At 36.1% G+C, this 22,684-nt stretch overlaps 1 protein-coding gene across 1 annotated transcript in view; it reads right to left on the bottom strand.

Annotated features, from left to right (window-relative positions):
• Positions 1-18,319: 18,319 nt before the first annotated feature.
• EPYC (epiphycan) overlaps positions 18,320-22,684 on the bottom strand; it is a 28,346-nt gene continuing 23,981 nt past the window's right edge. Inside the window, exons 5-7 of the mRNA XM_065741330.1 lie at positions 22,153-22,355; positions 20,552-20,647; positions 18,320-18,949 (exon numbers count right to left, since the gene is read on the bottom strand). Of these exons, the coding sequence (XP_065597402.1) occupies positions 18,779-18,949; positions 20,552-20,647; positions 22,153-22,355 (470 nt within the window). The 3' untranslated portion in view covers positions 18,320-18,778. The remainder of the gene's footprint in view (positions 18,950-20,551; positions 20,648-22,152; positions 22,356-22,684) is intronic.

Below are 22,684 nucleotides of genomic sequence, written 5' to 3'. Positions count from 1 at the left end.
TTGCAGTATGTAGAATTGTGTTTATTTCACAAAAAATCTTAATCTTCAGAAAATGCTTTACATTAATATAGTAAAAATTCTTAGTTGTGTGTCAAATATTTTTATTTGTATGTACATTTGAATCATGGCCTGCTGCCTTAGTGTATTAAGAATGAAATTGTTGTGGCATAGCACTCCACTGTGTGGAGTGTTTCTTTGAAACATAATCTGTCAAAACAGAAATTTCACAAGTGTTCCAGAAAGAAGTCTTTCATCCTAAAGCAAGCAAATACGAGCACCTGCTCTTCCATGTTGGAAAAGTCTCAGAGGCAAGAGAAGAGGCTCTCATGTGAATCTGAGGATTACTCAGCAATGCCTGCTGCTGTCTTGAGCAAACACATTAGTCTGCATAAAACAGATGCTGGTCACGTTCTCTGGGCAAACACGCACAGACAGGACTGCTGAATTGTTACCTGTGCTTAATATGTCACTGAAGAGCAAACAAGGGTGTTACAACTCTTCAAAAGAAATGCTGGCTGAAAGAACGTGTGCAGCATTAGAAGACCCTTCAGTCACATGGCTTTCTTGAGTTGTGCCTTTTGTTTCATTGCTTTGTTCATTCCTTCTATAAGGCCCATTATTCTGACTTTTTACAAGGCTGCTCGTCTTACTTGGTATTTTTTTCGAATTTTTTTTTTCCTTGAAGTTAAGGGAGAAAGTGGAAAAGACAGAGGGAGAGAAATAATAGGAGAGGGAGACAGACAAAAGGGTTTTTTTTATTTTTTTATTGTTAAGAGAGATCCATCACATAATCCTAATTTTATAAAAAATTCTTCTGTCAGAACTGTTAGTTTGCCAATGGGCTTTTTACTCTTCTTTTCTACTCTAGAGACACTGTCATAGATTAAGACTTTATGCTTCCAAAATCCATCTCTTTGAATTTCTCCTACATATATCATAATTCATGCATCTCTGTGTTTCTTATTGCTTGTCTGCCAAAGAAAGGCTGTAATTTCACAAACCCTGTATTATGACTCAGCGACTGTAGCAGCTAGAAAAACATATTAAATTACTTTCTCTCTAGAGGCAAGATATTTATTTGATAATTAGGTAAGACTGCAGAGAAACTTGGCGGAAACAAGTTCAAGAAAAATCTTCCTGGTTTTTAAATAACATGGGTGAGATACGTATCTTGTATGAAGTGATAGAACCTAGTGGATTTAAATGACATTTACTGATACAACTTGAGAATTAGGCTTGATATTTTTTCGTTTATTATAATTTATTTAGCAAACAATTTACATACTTGCCATCATGGGTTATTGGGTGAGAGGATGGAACATGAATACTTGGGTAGTTAAGTCCCTAGGCAGGTAGAGAAACTCCCAATGGAGCCACCAAAAAAATATTAGGAAAATAATTTTATTTCACCTCTCATTGTGCTGAAAATCAACAACAAACTACACTATTTGATAGTCTTTAAAAAGCCTATGTGAGCTTAGTTACTTGGAAAAGAAGAAAAATTATGAAAAAAAAAAACTTCCAAGGAGGATGGATAGATTTATGTGACTCCTCATTCCACAAACACATGAAAACTTCTTACACCTTTTGTAACCTTACAAGTTTTCTGTCTGGGCACTTCCTTTTCCTGAAACTTACTATAATATCTCATTATAGCTCTGTTTCCTCAGAGAACTGAGGAAAGCAGGTATTCTGCACTTAAGAGACATCTCCAGCTTGTATTTTGCTGAGAAAAAATTAAACAAGATTCAGCCCTAGAATGAGAGCATTTTTTGGATGCAGCTTTGTCAAGTTCAGTGGCATACAGCATCAACTATAGGGCCATCTTTAAAGAGCTTTCAAGGTGTTGGTTTTATTTTATTTAGGCCTGTGCTCATAAAATCATCACTGTACTTCATATTCAGGATGGTTTTATGTTTCTAAGATCTATTCTACATAGACAATGTCATTAAAACAAGGAAGTGGAGATTTTATTGTCTCTTAAAAATGTTTATAGCTTTCTTCTTTTTTTTTTTTCATTCTTGGTGGTATATGCAGAAGTCATGCTAGTGTGATATGATGAACTTCTTGACCAGTCTTTTGATTCCCGTAATGTCATTTGATTCTAGTCATATCTAGTCTTACAGACAATTCAGTTTCACCAAATTCACACTAATTTAAAAATATTTGAGATCCCAAATGAGATGTTTCATTTTGTTTTTTAGCAGAATCTCCCTTCTGCCACAATTGTTATTTTTTAAACATTGACTATTTGAAAATTGTGACTCTGAAGTATATTTCAGTTATGACAAATTGTGTTTTCAACCATTGAACTGCTTTGTTGGACTTTTTTTCACTAACTCGACATACTAGGGCTGAGCAGATGGAAAGCTACTTCCAGTACTCCCACTGGCAATGTGATTCATAGCACTGATGCTTTTTACTTCCCAGGAATATTTACTGGCTTAATTTTTTTTCTCCTCCCACTCACACTCTCCAACCTCAGGACTCTTTGGGACTGACATAAGATTTTTTTCCCTTATTCTCTAAAATTATTTTGCTTCTTAGTTAAAGATATACTTCCTACGCCAAATAAGAGCTGGGATGACCCCAGGGTATGCAAGCACTTACACTTTTTGCAGAGTGCATCTTGAGCTTTCTAAACAATTTATGAATGGATCAGACACACTGACATATTGCCTCAGTTTCATTTGGCACAAAATTGTTTTCTGCAGTGTCTGACATGATGCTATGTTTTGGTTGTAGGAGAAAAGCAACACTGATAACACACTGATGTTTCTAGCTGCTGCTAAGCAGTGTTGTTCAGAGCCAAGGCCATTTTCAGCAAAGAGCCAAAGGGGAGCAAACATAATCAGGACAGCTGATTTAAACTGCCTAAAAGGATATTCCATACCATATGACATCATGCCGAAGGAGTTTTGAGGGGGTTTGGAGTTCATTTGGCTTTCTTCCTCTGAGGGGGCTAACTGGGCATAAATCAATGGGTGGTGAGCAATTGCTTTTGCCTCACTTATTACAAGCATTCATATATATTTATATTGCCATAACTATTTTCATTTTCTTTATCTTTGTGAGGAGTTGGATCCCAATCCACAAGTTCTACTTTTTTTTTTTTATTATTTTCTCCCCCATCCCACGGGGAAGTGGAGAGAGTGAGCCAATGGCTGTGTGGTGCTCAGCCACCTGCTGGGTTAAACCACACCATGTATCTAGCAATATCAAGTAAAAGATCAGTGTAATTATCTGCCTATCAGGCAGCTCACTTATCATTTGGAATGTCAGGACTGGAGTGGAGATGAAAGCTCAGGTTTTACATGGCTGTTAGCACATTATTCATGCTTTCATGAACAATTCGCTCTCTTTAAGTATCAAACTACTAAGGCTATTAAATTACAGAGGGCTCATCCTAAAGGGACTGTACCTTAGGTGCCAAAATGGTAATGCAGTGCCTTGGTGCCCAGATGACATTTGTTTGCAAAACTGAAGAGACTCCTTGAAGTTGTATTGTAGTTCTTTCAGACGTGAAAAAAAATCAGCTGAACAGAGAAGGGTTTCAGTGTGAGGAATGAAAACTTTGGTCTGAGTAAAGATGTAGTTTAAAATGAACACTTTTTCCACAAAATGCCTTCCGCTTTAGGGGAAAATACCAGTTAAGCAAACAGTGCCAAAATGTTTCCGCTGCCCTGCTCAGCTCTCTGAATGCATTAACAGCATGTCATTCTCAGGGCAGGCAGGCACCCAAGCCACAAGGAAGCTGACAGGGAGAAGAAGCCATGCCATGCCAACAATGGTAGCCAATTTGTCTGGGCCTATACACTTGGTGCCTGGCACCACATCCCCAACTTCCAGTGGGCAGTGGGATGAGACCTCCAAGGCTGCCTGCAAATTGAGTTCCACATGGTCTGAATGACAGCAGAAAAACTGTGGGGGGCCTGGACATGAGTATATAAGGTAATGTGCAAACAAATATCAAAACATACTTTTTGTTTTGTTAGTGCTTATTTCCTCTGTGTGAAATCGTGCCAGCTCCATAGGCTGGGTTGGGGTTTCTGTTAAGGTTTGCCACACTCAGAAGGATTGTTAACGGATAAGTAGATAGCTAAAGCTACAGTGTTAATAAATCTTGGATAGCGATACCATGCTTGGATCTCAAATTTGTCATATGTCTACCACAGCTTGGTCAGACCTTTGACTGACAATGCTTTAACTCATGGAATTGCATGGTTTGTTCTTAAGACTAGTTCTTATCTAGATGGCCAAAATTTTCCAGTACATCTGTGAGCATTGTGTACAGCTCAGTTATCCAATTACAAGCCTGGAAACCAAAACTGAATTGTGTAATGCTTCAGAAATATCTATGGACCAAATCTATCCAGGTTATATGGAGCAGAGCCAAGTGAGACCTGAAGTGTACATGTTGCCCTTGCCCAGCCTGAAGCTCATTTTTCTTTTATGTCTGGAAACCTGTTGTAAAATCTCTACAGTATAGATGTCTGTATTTAGGTAGAATTAATTGTCTCTCAGATGTAGATATGGAAATTTTGTCACAGATCAAAACTTTCTGATTCCATCTGGCATACTGTTGTGTTCCAGTATGTGCTTTTTTCAGGTGTAATTTAATGGGAGGAAAGTTACTTATTGTGTTTTTGTTGTTGTTGGTAGTTCAGTGGTTTGTAAATCTAGGTACAACTAGTAACCCTGCCTGTTATCAATACTAACTCTCTTTATTAATATCAAGTCTTCAGATGTCCATAACTGCCAGTTTTTAAGCACGGAGATGAAATTTTCTGTTGGAAGTATCAATTGGATTTAACTTTTGTCATAGATATATCAAATTTGTTTTATATTACTCCAAGAATTAAAAATGTGAGGAAAACTCACTTTTCTGTTAAAAACTGTTGTAATCTCTTTTCTGACTCCATGAACTTTAGAGCAGGAATTTGATGTTGAACTGGAGTGACTTTGTTTTAAGGCAAACTTCTGCTGCTGTGAATGAAAAAAAGACTATTTTTTCTTTAATTTATGAATCTTTAAAGGAACTACAGTGAAGGTATAATTATAGGAAACTTTCAAAAGCTTTGCAACTTAATTAGCTCAGATTTCCAGCTGCTCTGAGCATATGCGCCTTCATATGCTATTCTCAGGCATCACCCATGCAACCGTACCAACAGATATTCCAGTCTGAAGCTAGATCCTAAGGTTCAGAAGAATTTGGGTGCCTCTGATTTCTTGCAGGCTGAGCTGGGGCTGAGATCTAAGGAGACCTTTCTCCTTCTCTGAAGGAGAATATATTTAATTTGAACCTGCAGGAGAGAAGTGATCAAAGAAATAAAAGAAGAATCTACAGTTTTGAGCTGATTGAAACTGTTTTTATATTAATAGATAAAATGGGCCTGGATTATTCTCTGTCCTTAGGACCAACTGACACAGCATAAATTAAGTTTATATAGCTCAAATTACTTCCCATTCAAAACAGACTGTTTTCTTTGATTGATCTCTAGTCTATGTTAAAATATTGCTGAGAAGGTACTAATTGGTTTAGGCCAAAATGACACTAGGCTCCATCTTAACAGAATGGACAATTATACTAAAGTCCTGAGCATTTTAGTTTCCTAGTTTAGATGAAATCATATGGAGGGAGTGAGGTAGAAATTGAGAAAACGTTCAGTCTTGGTCAGGGAACATTAGAGGGGAAGACTGAGGCAGGGGTCTAATTAGGAAATGGGAGACAGAGAGCTAGCATTACAAAAAGTGCTTACTGTGAATGAATAGATGGAGAAGGCTGGAATCAAAAAGTAATTTAATTGCAGTGTTTGTAAACAGCTTTAAAAAACTGTCAAACACTGTATTCTCATCTCCCAAACATCTGTCAGAGGTGCCCAAATCTCTCATCAAGTGTAGCAATAATAGCAGACAGAAAGCGCAGAGTGATAATTAGTCTAGTGTTTGCAGTCCCAGATTAGATTTCAGACTTTGAAGGGTGTTGTGTTTTTGTATTTTTGTCATGCTATAAATATATAAGGGAACATAAATCATTTGCTTTTCTAATTTCTCAAATACTCATTTTCCTATTTTTTTTAGTTGAAAAAAAAAACAAAACTCAGGAGGAAAATAATCTGCAAATTTTGTTATTTAATCTTCCCTCTAGTTTGTAGGTATGAAAGTTCATAGTGTTTTATAAATTTACTATAGTCATAAATCTCAACAGTGCAACATTTTGACTAAATATTTATGGTCAACTTTGTAGAGATGGTGAATGTTCTTTCTAAAATGGTTATGCTAAAAGATTGAGTTTCCGTAGGTGAGGACAATGCTATTCTGTCACCATTTAATAGCTCAGTGAATTGAATACATAGAATTCAGGACACCTGGATATTCATTCCTCTTTTGCCTAAGTAAGTCTGACTATCTACTTTCAATCATCTAGAAAATCAGCTCAAAGGGGATTTGAAGACCAGACAGTGTGTCCTTAATCCATTATCTTAACTCTACACAAATTTGTAGTAACAGATTGCAAACTGGAGTGAGGACAGGAATCCAAATATATCTCTCAGTGTAATAATTCTGAACTAGCAGCAGCAACAGAAATATTTATTCAGATAGCTCGTTTTAGAAAATGTGTATTTCAAAAGGCTTTAGTCACTTAAAGATGCCGTACTTATAGACATTTCACATCCTTAGTCGGCTGATATACCACACGTTTAAAGGCTCTTACATGTCAGCTTGCAATTATTAGGTATTTTTTGTCTGGAGAGCTTCTCTTAAATAAAAGAGTAGTTTGAGAAACAATATCAAATCTGAGTACTGCCATAAGATTTCAATACTGCTTTTCTCTTACCTGTGAGAGTACTTTAGAACAAAATATTTTTCTACATTAGCTCCCTATTTCTATGTATTTATAACTACTGCTTTTTACTTTGGGCTCCTACGTTGGGCTCCTACGTTCTTGGAACTGTATGTAGATAAAACCATACAACAAAAATTTCCTCACATTCCTTGCCAACGAAAGAACAGCTTCCATTTTCTATTGTTTTTCTTTCTTCTGTGCATATCAGTAAATTCAAAATGAAAGTATTCCGTGTGCTCTTGAGATAATTGATATTCAAGTACTGCACTCATCCAACAGTTGCAGATTATTTTTACTGAGGATGAAACTGTTAAAAACACCATGCTATTTATTTATTTATTATCTTATTTATTTATTTATTTATTCATAGAAGGATTTAATACAAAAATCCTTATTTTTACCAACTGTATCACAAAAATAGATGAAGTAAACAAAGATAAAAGATATTTAAAGCTTAGATGTTCAAAATGTTATTAGAATACAAACACTTCTGCAAGATTACTTCTGAAGTACTTTGGAAGAAAAATATTTCAATTTTATAAATGAGCTCATGTTCAGGATTTTTTAAAGCACTGTGTTCTGACATGGCAACACCTAAGCAATACTATGTTGATGGTCCACTTTGTTTTTACACATTTTGAAGAGAGACTGTGAATAGCATGTGATAAAAATATGCTGTAATAAATTCAAACTAGTTTGAATACGTGGCAAAATAATAAATATATTTACCGTGATATACTGTATTTTCATCTTTTCTAACTCTATTACAAAACTGAAAGAAAAAGGAAATTCCAGCTTTCTAGGCACTGATATTTCAATGAAAAATAAAAAATAAGAAGCAAAAAATTATTTTTTTATGAATTTAAATAATAAAATAATGATCGTGATGTGTATAATTAATCATCATTTTAGCAGACAATGTTGCCGATATGCTCATTCCTAACTTAATACAGGCTACCATGTCTCCTTACATAACAAAAGCTTTAAATTTGTCATTTCTGTTGTTAAAATGATCAGTAAAATCAGATATTTTTCAGCATAATGGATCTGAAATTTGAATAAAAATAAATACTCAGACTAAACAGTACAGACTGACGTAACATTAATTCAGTTTGAAAAAAATGCTGTTTTTTGAGTGATCTCTGTTATTATGTCATTTCTAATTTTGTCAAAGTGTTCCTACTAACAGAAACATTCTTGCATCCAACAGTAGGTTAATTAGAGAAAAGAAGAAAAACATTTTGCTCTTTAAATCTCAGACAACCTTAGAAATCAGCTTCATAGGAAATTAACTTTTTTTTTAATAAGAAATCATCCATAAGGAAAAATAAATATTTCTATACAAATCTCATAGTTTAAATGCAAATGAGATTTAAATGGAAGCTTCCTCAATGAGAATGAAAAATACTTAAGTACTAGATTTGAAATAATTTAGTGGAACCTTTTTTCCTTCCTTGTCTTCTGATATCATGGTTCTCATTAACTTAACCTTTTGAGAAACCTGAAAGTTCTGTCAAGCTTTCATTGCCTTTCAAAAATAGAAATATATAAAAAAATGGATAATAACAGTGACACTATAAAACTAACTTAGTAAAAAGATTGAAAGTTACACTCATTTGGGAATAATTTTTACAATTTTGTTTTAAAATAAGAGTTTGAGAAGTTTACTGTGCAGTAACAGTTTCTGCCAGTTCATTTATGAGTTACTAAATTTTTCCTTCCTCCTTTAATCCCCCTGGATATCATCTTCATTCATTACAGTTTACAATAGCATCTTAAAGACTGTCTCAATATATGGGAGCTAAAAATGAGGATTTCTGCCAAATGAGTGATTTGCACACAGATAGCCATTCAAGTTCTAACGCTTTGAGAGGTTTTCTGTTAGCTAGCAAGGAATCAGAACCAGAAGGAGGAAGGAAAAGAGGTTCAATCATTGTGGGATTCAAAGGTGAACATCACTAAGAGCACATACAATTCTTGTCTCTTTCACCTTGAGATGAAAATACTAGTATACTTGTGATGTTTCCCATGGTTGCTCTTCTAGCCAGATGAAAAAGTGAAGCTAGAACGTATCACCAAGCCTCTTTCTCTTCTTGACCTTTGGTAAGATGAAAATGATGTGAGCACTTATAACAGATCAAAGGGAACATCTTGTAGCTGGGATGTTGTGCTCCCAATTTTATTTTGCTCTTTTTGTTCTACCGTATTTATTTTAATTACATGATACGAGGTATACATGAAATACTTACTTCAGCCATGGCTAAGCAGGCATTAGTGTCTGTTTACATCAAAAATATATCTATTTAATAAATACTCTTTCTCCTTTCTTAATGTCTAGGTGAAGCCTCCATTCTAATCTATACTTAGGTATATGCATTTTTTAAATCATTTGTTTAAGGTCTCCTGTTTTCAGTATAACTTCAAAACATACTTAAAAGGCCTTCCTGAATAGGGCATGTGCACCTGAGGGAAATAGTCTCTAAAAGGTAACTCTGTGGCAAATGTTTTGACCCCTTTATCATGCACAGTACTAGTCTTACTGTTTTTCTTGTTCTTATTTTGCCAGACTTATCATAATGTATGTGAAACACTAGGCAATAGGCAGCAGGATTAGAAGTGTAAGTATTTATTTAGTGGCTTGTATGTCAAAGGCTTACTGGCTTATAATAGCTGATGATTTTACAGTTCAGATGCTTTCCTTGTGTTGTCACTCCTGTTAAGATGTCTCAGTGGATATTGATTTTGCACATCTAGTCTTGTTTGACAAGCTCTGTGCTTTCCTCCTCCTCGTCTTCCTTCACCTCCACATCCTTCTCCACTTCTTCTTCTGTGGAGATGTTATAATCTTCCTGGGCCATGTAAGGGAAAAAGTATGAGAGGGAGACATTCTCATCCATAGCGCTGTCAATACCATTGCCTCCATTCATTGCCACTTCCTTCTCATTTCCCCATGCTTCCAGATGCTGTTCCATAATGTACTGTGTGGTGTTGTGGGGTGCACGCATCCCAGGTGGATAGTGCCTTGCTGTGTTTATGGGGTAGAAGCACTTGTCCGTCTCTTGCAGCAGATCGAGAGGCTCCTGGAGCTCCTCATCCCAGCTGTGATTCTCCATGTTACACAGCAGGGAACTGTCCCCATTTCTGCTCTTGCTTCTTTCATCTCTGAGCCTGTTGTTTCTCATTGCTGACTCATAGGGCTGTTGCAACTCTGAAGAAGAGTGGCAGCTGTGGGCAGAATGGCAGGCCTGGGGCTGCCCATCTCCAGTGGCAGGGCTGTGCTGTTGGGACTCTCTGGGGCTCTGCTGCCCACTTGATCCTTCTTGGTGGAATGGATTGGAACAGCATTGCCCTCTCCCACTCTCTCTTTGCCTCCTCCTTCCATTGTACTGCTGGTGTGCCACTCCAAGTCCCTTGTGCCATGGCCTCTGTGAAGTGGACTTGAGCAGCCGTTTCTGCCCACAGCTGCCTTTTGAAGAAGATGCACGGATGTGGTTCATGTGATAGGTTACATTCCTCCCCCGTTGTCCTTGTGTAGCACATCTGCCATTACACTGCCTCAAGTTGGCTGTGGTTTGCAGAGTGATGTGGCTGCACGAGCAGTGCTGGGGCCATCCTCCTCTGCCATCAGGGCTCCATTGTGTAACAAGGGTGATATCTGGCAAGCAGAGGCAGGAGTGAGCCCTACATCTCTCCTGCTGCATGCTGGCACCCAGCTGTCTCTCTTCGCTCTGACAACGTGGCTTCATCTGTGGTGTCCTGAGGCAAAAATGGCAGCCTGACACACCACCCCACCCCACCCCACCCAGTGGTATGGTGTGATGTCATCAATGGGGTGACACCTATGACAAGTGTCATCCTCTGTGACATCAGTCCTGGTCAACTGTGAGAGGAATGGGGGAATCTGCACCTGCCTCACAAGTATTCCCAGCCACCAAACAAGGTCTAATTTTAATGTTAGTCCTAATTTTTCCTCCCCTCAAAGCACCTCATAATGTGAATGAACATTACCCTTAGCAAGTGGGAGAGGAAGATGTGAATGGACTGTGAAACTTTCACAAGCTCACAGAGAAAGTCTGCACTGCCAAATTCCTTGCTTTCTCAGCTTCAAACCATGTATCCAATCCTCCACACTGTCTGCTGAAATTAACTCCTTTCATGGACATCAGAAAGATGGATAGCAGATCCATCTCAAGATTCATTATCCATACATATTCTAATTCCACTGCACCAGGCACTGCTTGTGGCATCCATTTTGTTGGCTTTCCCTAGTGCAGAACAAATAAATGAATGAATTAATAAAGGTGTCTGTTATGGTGAGAGCCATACAAAAGACAGCTAGTTTGAAGACAAGGGTGATACATTTATTTCTGGAAAAACAGATAATGTGTGCCCATTCTTACCATACAAATACAAGGTATATTTGTTTTATTGACTATTTATTTATTCTCTTTATTATTTTTTTTTTCATATGTTTGTCTCTGTGAAGGTTTTCAAGGCCTGTGCAGCTGGGAAAAATTGAACATTGTGGGGATGCATTACTTTAGCTGTATGCTGGTAGATCAGGGTCTTGGTTTTGTCTTATGAGATCCAAATTTACATCAGGCTCTGTCTTTTATTTGCTGAGAGATATTGTCAAGTAATAAACATAAAATATTTGCACGCAGTATTTCTTGCATTTCTTCAAATATTTCCTTCCTATTTTTTTCCTAGTTCATTAACTTTCATTTGTGTTTCTCCTGAATTAGTTTACAAATCCTTCAAGATGTATTAAAGATGAAAGGGAAAAAAAAAAGTATGCCATTTAGCTTTCAAAACATAAGCAAACATAAGTAGTGTTTGGCATTGGTGTATTTGTTATCATTTGTGTTATCATTTGTCAACGCACGATGGCAGTAGCTGCCCATGAAATGATTAACTGACTAAGTTAGTAAAGTAATCTCATTTACTCATGCTTTTTTACAGATAGCTACAGCTTTTGCCTATGAGTCTTGACAGCTGCTGAGATGTGCTTGACGGAAGACTGAAAAAGAGGACGAAGGTTCATAGTATTTGTTCAATCAAGGTGTCCTGAACTGTTGCCCAGATATAGTTTCTGATCTCAACCTCAGTGTATACAATGACAGTCTGGAGACAGCATTAACCATAGATACTTTTTGGAAAGCTTTGTCTTACAGTGTTAACTATTGAAGGTTCTGTGGTCATTCTTTATCTCTCAGATTTTAGCAATTAGGAGGCCTTCTCAAGTCAAAAGAAGGATTTACTTAGCAGCTGATGCAGCTAATAATATTCCTTGTTCATCTGTGATGAGGTTTAAGAGGGATCAAAGGTGTTGTTGAGAACTGTAGCTGTTTTGGGTCCTGCATTGTGGAAGGAGTCAGACACCTATTTGTGTACCACTCTGCAGCCAGTGGCTCAGGCATTGCAGGTGGTTATCTACCAGTACACAAAGTTTGTGTTTTAAGAGTAAAATTATGAGCAAAATATCAAGGGAGATGGGTGAGGACAGGAGTTGGCTGCATAAAAGCTGGGAATCACTGCTTTTTGGATTCAGTCCTTGATTCTTGATAGACTTTCCAGGCTCTTGCCACAAGGCTGAATATTTAGTAAAGGAAATTAACATTTTCCATTCACTGCTCAGAAACTTAGGCTCTGCACACAGTGAATATATATGTTTTCCAATTTGGAGGAGCAGAGAATTTAACTGTTATTGCTGTTTTACTCTGAAAGCAGAACACCTGTTTGTGTGCTGAAAATATACCTCTTTGTATTCCATGAAATAATTTTGAAGCAATTATTTGATGCTAAGGAAGTCTAGGTCTGTCTGGGCATAAAAATTCTTCCTGAATCAGATGCTGAGAGAATTTTTTGACATAAGATTCTCTACTGTTACATTGTCCGTCATGCTTCCTTCCTTTTTCAAATCCCCCTCATCTGTACACACACCTGTTGTCTTTCTTCTCCTACTTTAAGTTGATGTCATCTTTCATTTTCACGTCTGAATTAATCTGCTGTTAAAAACCTTTTGTATGGTGTGGATATATAAGGACTATACTGTATGTTAGGTTGAGAAAATAAATGTATGTCTTTCATGGTTACCATGTTGTGCATTTTGCTACCCACTATAGTAATTATTTTCAAAGGATGATTTGTTGTAATGATTTTTTTTTTTCTGTAGTGATTCTGAAGTGAGGCTGAAATCCTTTAGGTTTGAAAAATTCAGTGGGTCTAAAACTCAAACTCAGTTTTTCAGGATCTGGAAGCTTCTGTAACTGAATGTTGATGTCAGAATTCTCCCTCCACTTAGGAGAGATCTTTTTGGAGAGACACTTCACTGTTACACAGTGTTGTACTGCCAGTATTTTGTGGATCTCATTGCAAGAGATTCTGCCATCTTCCTCTATTGCTTGGAGAGCAAAACAAAAGGAAAGCTGTTTTCTGTGTGTGTATCTGCTGAAAATAATTTTTAATCTAATGGTTTAGTTTTTTATTTCATCTAGGAGCAGTTGGAAAAGAAACTTGAATTGATATCTGAGATTTTCTTCTTGCCTAAAATAATTTTCCTATTTTAATGCCTGAATTCAGATTCAGTCTCCTATATTTTTTTTTGTAAATGAGAAGTATAGACTGATAGTATGGGCACAAGACTGAAAGCAGAATATTTCAAAATTAGAAACCTTACCTTTCTTGAGCTCAATAGATATTTTGCCACTGACATTTTTACAACTAAGATTTTATCCTCAGTGACTAATGCTGAGATTTATTTGTACTGTTTTTAATTGTGTTTTGCTTAAATCGGTAAGCTTTATACACATCCATTTTGTGAAAACAGTGTGAATACAACCCAAGTAGAAAAATTTTGAAGACTTTTCTCTCACAAAAGTCAATGGAAAATGAAACCTATACTAGTGCTCGTAGCTTTGATCATATTCTCTCAGTCTTCCAAGTGATCAGAAAAATAAGTCAATACAAATAGAGCTGTCTAGTTTCTGCATCTCCCGGCACAATCTTTTTAATACTGTGGATACAAAGTATTATATTTCTGCCCAAACAAAATATTGTAATTTTGGCTGCTGTTTTTGTGATGCAATTTTAGTATAACTTCTTTCAGTGAAAATTCACATTAACCTTTTGCCTGCATCACACATTTACAACCACGGATGTCAGAACATTTCCCTCACACACATGCTTGGCATGTATTTGAATGGAGAACGTGAAAGATTGTTTGAAAGACAAGTACTTAAAGGCTTAGACTTTATGTTTGGCAGAATACTGAACTTCGGAGGAAGAGAAGTTAATGATCAGGCAGAGAAAAGTAGCAAAGTAGGAAGCACATGCACTGTGCATGCTAAGCACATATCCCAGTCCTCAGAAGAATGGAATTTGGTAGTGGGCTTCAGCCTGTTCACGTGAAGTGAGTCTCAACCTGAGCATGACAGTTGAGCTGGATGCGGCTCAGCTTTATTTGTGAAGTGGATAAAAGACTGAAGTTCAGAGAAACTACACACACAATAAAGCAAAATGTAGAATAGAAAATAGAATACAATAGAAACTGTGAACTCCCTGGCTAGATTTCTGCAACTGTATAAGTTCTGCATTACATTAGTATAGATACAAGAGATGAAGCTCTGCTTTGTGGTTTCAGAAGTCTTTTCCAAAACAGAGTTTAGAAAGATTGTGTTTTATCTAGTATTTCTTGACTTCTAGAGCATAGTAGTTGACTTTTGTCTACCATAGCAACTTGTGTTTTTTTTCCCAACATAACCTTTCCTCAATTTTCTTGATCTGACATCAGCTTGCAAAACCATTGTCAAACTGCAAATTCACACTTTAGAATATGTTTGGGGGAAGGTATCTGAACCCTCATAATGTTTTGTATAATTACCATGATTAGCAGTTTTGGTTCTTTCCAACCACTACACGTCTACAGTGACTTGCTATAATTTAATGTGGGCAGCAAAACAATCTCTGGGACATGATGATTGACCTCTATGCTAGAATTCAGGGACAGATTCAACTTATCACAGCAATGTGAAAGGGGCTTTAGAACTTTATCCCCAGCATTTGAATTTTCATCTTTTCCACAGAATGTGCTCTGTGAATATGAAGAGCTGCAGTAGCAAGAGGGGTGAGGTGTGAATAAAATGAAAGGATAGAATCTCTTTAGCATGAAAATGGAATAGAGTCTGAGTCTTCTGGTAGCTAGCTGTTTAGCCTCTGCCTTTTAGCAACACAAGAGCCAGAGTAATCTTTCTCTGTTCTCAACTCTTCTTTCTCCATTTCTTGATTCATCATGTCACTCGATATCCTGTCCCTGCTTTACTTCACCTTCTTCCCAGGTCCGTTCCCTAATCAATTCACAGAAGTTCATTGGCTTCAGTTTCCTCTATTGCATTACATTCTGTGACTCTCTGAAAGCTATTTTTCTGATAACCCTCAACCATCTCTGTCGCTTTCTCTTCCTTGGTAGGCAAGTCACTAGTTAAGAGCTAGAAACTCTTTTGCTTACATCTTCATTTGCTGGAAAGAGCTTTGCAATCAGTGTGAAATAACCACTGGAGACTGATACCATTACATAGGTAATAAAATGCATCTATGTATGACTATGAAAATGTGACTATTTTATAGAAATCTAATATTGATGTTAATTAGATCACTATACGATACAGCAGCAGAGTGGAATTCTTTCTCATTTTTTTTCTCAGGATTTCAGAATTGTTTTCTGACTCTCCTTAATTAATGTGTTACTGTTGAGCTAAGTACATGATTACAACCAGTTCTGAAAATGTCTGCTTATCTGTCAGGCACTCAGAATAAGAAGACCATGACTGCAGCAGTTAACTATGCAAACTTATAGTGATTTTTCCTGAAGATAAGCATCACTTGAATTTGATGTGTGGGGAGAGAAAGGTAGCACCAAGTATACTTTTATTTAGAATGGTTTTGCTGTTGGATGTATACTTCTCAGAAGAGGTTTCAGTTTAATGTCAGAAGGAACAAGTAGACCATCAGGCTTGACTTTCCACATAGGAAAATTCAACTTTTTCTTTTTTTCAAATTGTTCTGGAGCAAAATAAATGTGGTTAGTTAGAAAAATCTCTGTGAAAGCATGTTCAAACTCTTACACTGAGAATTGAAGTAATACTTAGTAATATTTGCATGGCTGATATCTGGCTAAATCATCTCACTTCATACAAACTTTTTAGTCTTTTAATTAAAAAAAATATAACAAGATTTAATCACAAGGAAAAAAAAAAAGACAAAGGCTCATGTTCCCAGGACTTGTTCTAAGTACTATGACCTCACATTCTGTTATTCAAAATTTTTGCTTTATCCCATTCTTCTACTGCTTCACTGGACTCACTCTGCTTTTAGTGCAGCAAAACACATGGTTTCTTTCAGAACTACAGTTAACAAGAATGATGACACCATGCTAACAAGCTTTTAAACAAGAGTGTTATAAAAACTGTTAAACTTCCAGGGTACCTTTAATGTTAGAGTATCACTCTTTGTAGTCAGTACCCAATAGAACAAATAATGTTTTTCTTCCTTGATATCAGCTTTCATTTGATTGACCAAAACTCTAAAAATCTTTATTTACATATAGATTGAAAGACAGGGAAGCAGAGTACCAAGGGCAGGAAAAAAATAGCTACAGAACATTCCAGTTTAGATTCTGCATATTGAAACATATATTGTGCATTGTCCCTTTGACCATCAGTCATAGTCCCATATGTTCAGATTTTAGATATTTTAAGGAAGAGGTCTGGGGGATAAAAGGAAACAAAATGTCTCAGATCCAAAAGAAAGTGTCAAAGAACAACATGTCTTTGGACGGAAACATAAAAATGAAATGTTCTGCAGTTTGTTCTGTGTGTCAGAAAACAAAGAAAAATTATTTTAAATGGAAGAGAAACATCCTGTTGTTACCTTGTTCTGTTGTTATTATTATTTGTTTAGTTGTTTAGTTTTCCATCCAGTTTTCAAATAAGACAGCCAAATTCACAGAAATATAGTCATTAAGAAAAGACATTGTGGTTTGCTGTATTCCTTCAACTCTGATTTTAGCCTGATTGAATTTTTTTTGTGTACAAACATACTGTCCATGTTCTCAAAGGTGAAGAATGTCGTCTCTGTGCACAGATTTTCCATTGCATGGCCAGATAGAAATCTAACATGTCAGCTGCACTTGCATTTTAAATAAGCGCGTGTATTCAGTCATATGAAAGGGAACTTTGATATTAAACAAATGTCAGACTGTGTAAGTGGAAGGATTTGTTATGTTTTATGCAGATTTTTTTGGCAGAAGTCTTTTGTCAATGCTTTACCATGATGGATGTGCAGGTGTTATTTGTTGTCTTTCACTACAGAATGGAGTAAGCAAGCACCCAAGCTATCTTGTTAAACATTTCTGGGGGCTTTTCCCTAGAAAAATGTATTAGAGCTCTTGATTCCCACCTCCCTAAAAGGAGACTAGTTGTTCAAACTATACAAGGGGAGAAGATTTTCTAGACTTTAACTGATAAGGCTCTGAAATAGCTGTCATAGTTTTATGATTTTTGTTACTGGTATTTCACATCATAACATCATGTGAGGCACTGGGAGTTAAAAAGTTAATGCTCCAGTTCCATCGACTGCCGAATTTCTGGGTACCGTGCTCTCAGAAGAGAACTACATATGCCAGAGGAATTTGTGTCCCTGTTTTCCACCCAGAGGAAAAAATAAAACTGCACTCAAGTCCCAAGACTTGCATGTTCATCTCAGCAGTACGAGCTTCCTAGCCATCTGACCTTCAGCATTAGTGTAAGGCCTTTGTTTTAGGACACTCTTTATTTGATTTATTAGCTTCAATTCCAGTTGTATTCTATTTGTTCGTGTTATTTTGTATTTCAATATCTTATTTAGTAAATTAATCCTTCTCCTCAGATAGTTGCCGGTTGTTTGCTTTTAGGCCCATCTCTCTACCCTTTCCCGGGGCAGGGGACTGTGGGTCCCCTGCCCCATTTGTCACAGAACTGGGTCGAACCAGCCTGTAAACCACTGACAAATAGCAAAGGAGGAAATCTCAGTGTTAAATACAACTGTAAACTAAGCCACATCTCCTCAAGGACATTTATTTCCACTATGACTTGTATCTCCAAATTCTGGTCCAGAAAACACTGAACTGCAACATTTTTTTGTGTGTGTGACAGTAGAAACATAATGAGTTTACCTAATTCCATGCAGAATAAAGCTCATATTTCTCAAATAATTCATTTCACATGAGATTTTTATTAGCCAAAAACTGTTAGGTTGGTTTATCCAAGATACATAAAACAGATTTGGGCTTTATCAACATTTTAAAGACTAATTCTGCAGGCTTAAAGAAATATTTTATCTTTAATTTATGTTTTATTATTGATTGAAAGATTATGTTTTCTAAAGAAAACATAACTTTTGGAATAATCTTTGTACTCTTCTAAAGTGAAGGGATGTTTCAGAAAAAAAAGCAGATATATGTGAGTGTCTCTTGATAGGGAAAATACTAATTCAGATGAAAAGGGATAAATGTTCAATTGTGTACATATATTTTCTTTTTAATACCTTTCCTCCTAGGTTACAAATTCAAGATACAAAGTCATTTAAATTTAGAAATCATACACTGACTCAAGAAATTTTGCATTTACATTGATCTTCTACTGCCTTCAGTACTATTTTTGTAAGTAAAATGCTTTTCTTGACATTGCTATACAAGTTACAGTTGTGTAGATAAATGACTTGCCTTGTTGCATTCCATATCATTATCTGTACCTCATTATTAGTTTCACTGTTAGTGGATATATTTCCCAAATTACCAAGATTTGAAAAACATATATCATGTGTAGTATAGCATGGAGTTAATCATCTTTCTTAAAAATTCTCATAATATATGAAGGTGCTGTCTTCTGTCATAGCTTAGATGAGGTTACCAACTGGCAAACGGGGTAGACACATATATGCATAAGGGGTTTTGCTCAAGTTGATGGGATTACCATCCAGTCTGATGTCTTCAAGAGCCCTACGTACATAAGTGAAATCTCTCATTTTGCAGAAAGTATCTTCATGCATCTCTTGAATGTTGTTGTTCTAAAAAAAGTCAAAATATCTGTTAGAATAGTGGCTTGAAGATAAATATTTAATCTTGAAGAAAACGTTATTGATATACCTGCAGTGTCTAGGGAGATAATAGATTTTAAAATTGTTTCTGTAAGTCCTCAACTGAGAAATCTCCTAAGCACAGGGAAAAACTCTTGTCTGGTACAAAGCCTTAGACTCAAATGATATAGCTGAGGCAGGTTTTGAAGGAGGGTCCAGGTAGAAAAAGAGAGCATTTTCATTTCAAGAATCATAATGAACAGCCTTATTAGTGCAATTTGGAACCAGCACAGGACAGTCCAAAAGTCAAAGAACAAAAATTACCATCTTGACAGCTTGATGTGTCTCAACCTGTAAAGGCACAAGTCTGGAATTTGACCTCCTATAAATTACTTTCCCCCAGGCCCTCACACATTAGCTGTATACATATAGGGAAAATTATATGTTTTAGAGTTTACTCCTTTGATGTCAGTTCTTCTTATATACCTTATCTTTACTGAGCTTTAGTTATTTAAATGAGCTGTTAGAAACAGTGAAGTGCAAGAATCCAAGACTGTCTGGAAATTAGAACTAAAAAGTCACCTCTTAAAGTGAGAGTTGGCTGACAATTCTTCCTTATTATTTTATTAATCAGAAACTGGTGTGGAAAGAATATAGCTCACTAGATTAGGTCTATAGCATATAGCAGTGAATAACTAATTTATGGGCACAGGCAGTTTGGGATGTTCCAATGCAGTCAAATGGAAATTTTGGGGAAATGGAATATTGAATAAATGTTAGCAACTAGGAATTAACTTTATTAAGAGAATGAAATACAATGGGTATGTGTGGAAATACAAGAAAGTATATTCAGAGCAGAAGCTGTGGAGCAAGATAAACAGCATGAGAGAAGAAGGCTGAGAACCAAGGACACATCAGAAGAAAAGGAAAACAAATTCAAGAAAGCAGTGTGATGGCAGGCCTTGATTGGAGAACGAATGCATGGCTTGGAATGACTCGTGAATCTGATTAGATAAGCACCTGCATGCACTGTTAAGGAGTGTTTGTGGAATATTTTGTTGACATGTAAAGGCAGGTGGGAAAGTTAAAAGTGAAAATTGTGAATGTATATAAGGGATGTTAGAACCTGTATTAAATGATTTGGATAGTCTATATCTGAGCTTGTGCCTCAGATGCTGCAGGTATAGATACAACCAGTAGGTAAAGTAACTGTATTTAGGTATCAAAAGCATCTCATTGCTATAAGATTTGTAAGAGCATCATGCAAGATTTGTGTTTCTGAAGTCTCTTACTAATATAGACCAATTTTGTTCTTGACTTCTGTGAACCTAACATTAATCCACACTGAATAATTCCAGCATTTTATGTTTGAAAAATATTTTATTACAAAATCTAATAATTCTTAACTGAGCTAAATTTTGCTTATTTCAAATACTGCAATGAATAGTAATTTTTATGTTTCCAATAGTTTATTTGGTTCATGTATGTAGACTTCTGGATAAACAGAAGAAAGAAAACAAGATAATCTTCACACTTTCCAGTTTTACTTGCTGTAACTAACGTGATACATAGAACCAATACTTTGTTGCCTACCTGAAGATGAAGAGCTTGGAGACTTTCAGGGAGTGGTAATGGAATATGATCCAAGTTATTGTCAGTGATGTAAAGATGCTGTAATTCATGCAGATCCTGAAAGATAAAGAATGAAAGCAGATGAGGATGTTAACACAGTTTTGAAAATCTTTAAATTTGAAATCTGTCACCACAATTAGCTCCATTGAAAACTAACTACTTTTGCTTCAGCATTTTATGGATGAAAAGGAAGAAATTTAAAGACAGTTAAGAACTTTTATTTGCACAGGCTAAGAGCTATTTCTGTTACAGATTAGCCATTTGGATAGAAAAAAAAAAGAAAAAGGAAAAATGTCTTTTAAATGGCTTTAATTAGAGATTTCATTTCAGTGATGTTCTAAATTGAAAATATAGCTTCTACCAGTCATGCAGAAAGGTCTTCTCTGTTCTGTTTTCTTGCTTCAGTGATAAACTTCTCAATTTTGCAGAAGCTTACTGATGTTTTAAAAAAAAATTAACTCCATAAGAAATGCTTAAGCCAAGAATAAAATTCTCATTCTATTTGAAAAAGTAGATAACTTTCTCCACAGTTTAGTGGAACAGCTTCATCTGGTGACTATACCAACATCAATATGTAAAGTTGACTAGATCAATAAAGCTTGGTATAGTGCTCTCTTTTTTCTTCTGTTACACACTGGATTTATCATAGTACCTAGCTACTTATTTGAGTATGGTGTTTATTTTTGGCAAGGATTTTTGAGACATTGGAATGAAGATTCTTAGAAAATACGAAAGAGAAAGGCTGAGAGCTCCTTGTGCAGTGTGCAGAAATAGCTGCTAGGCTAGAGTCTCAGCTTTCGGGCTGATTTTTGTTCATAATTCCTATTCCCAATGCTTTCCTTAAATTGGGCTAGGAGAAAACATCTGGTTCTGTAACTGCTTGCTGCTGGTTGCTTCCCTTATAAGCTGTCTTCCAAATGAAAAGTTCAGATGCAGTTAGTTACAGCTAGCTTAGAGGCAGTTGGATGATCCACAAGAACCAAGTCTAATGTGTGAAACTAGTCTATATTTTCTTTGTGTTTACAATGCCTTCTAATGACTTCAGATTTCAGGTGCTTCTCCTCACCAAAATTTCTGAGGAAGGGTGATTACTTAGAGCTTCCAATTTCCCTGCTTTTCAAAATTGGAAGAAAGTATATTCATTTAATGATACTCTAGAAAGTTCCCATGTAGATACAAAGCAGAATAATTTTGAAGCCCTAGCATTCATAGCTCTTTCCTGCCCTCTTGTAAAATTGCAAGTGGTGATGAAGCAGCTTTCTGGAGCCTGTCCTGTGTTTTGTTAGTAATGTGGATGATTGTTTTGTAGATAACAATATGCCATCATATGTCCTGTCTGGATCTTCATTAAAAAATAAATTGTGTTTTAATTTTTAAGCTGACAGTGTTCATCCCTCTTGTTCCATTTTTATTTCTTGCCTGGCAATCAGCACAGTAGTAGTGTCTATAACCTCAACAGCTTTACTACTGCAGAAGGGAAATTTAGGATGCTTTTCATACCATATCCTACTACAGTTTGGAGAGAGGAAGAAAGGATTTTTTTTTGTCAAACTTGGACTTACTTTAAATGCCTCATTACGGATTCCCTTGTGACCAAGCCTGTTGTTACTAACATCAATGAAAGTCAAGGTAGATGGCAGCTCAGGAAGTTGCCTTATCCTGTTGTCACGGAGCACAAGTTCCTGAAGTTGGGGCAGTCTCCTGAAGGCATCTTCATGGATCTCTGATATTAAATTTGCAGTCAAATCAATCCTTTTTAAGTTATCTGGAAGAGAGAAAAAAAAGATGCAATGAGAATTTCAAAATGTATTTCTTGAAATTAAAAAAAAAAAAAAAGAAAAAGAAAAAGGCAAGCAGACTGATTAAATTACAGATGAAGAATCTTGAATCAGGTACATATATCACTCTGAAAGTAACTCATCCTGTTTATTTCCATGGAAACTACAACAGATAATTCAGAACAGATAATTCACTTCTAATGTTTCTAGCAAAAGGGATCAACTTGTTTAAAAATTCTTGTGCCATTCATCATATATCTTTCAGTAAAAGAAGTCAGTAATTGTTAAATTTACATTTGTTCTGTAAATATTTTAA

Source organism: Cyrtonyx montezumae, unplaced genomic scaffold (genome assembly GCF_038088225.1).
Source record: "Cyrtonyx montezumae isolate F1298 unplaced genomic scaffold, pur_monq_1.0 scaffold_3, whole genome shotgun sequence".
In the NCBI taxonomy this organism is placed as follows: Eukaryota; Metazoa; Chordata; class Aves; order Galliformes; family Odontophoridae; genus Cyrtonyx; species Cyrtonyx montezumae.
Note: the sequence above shows the minus strand (reverse complement) of the source record. Positions and strands in the feature narration are given on the sequence as shown.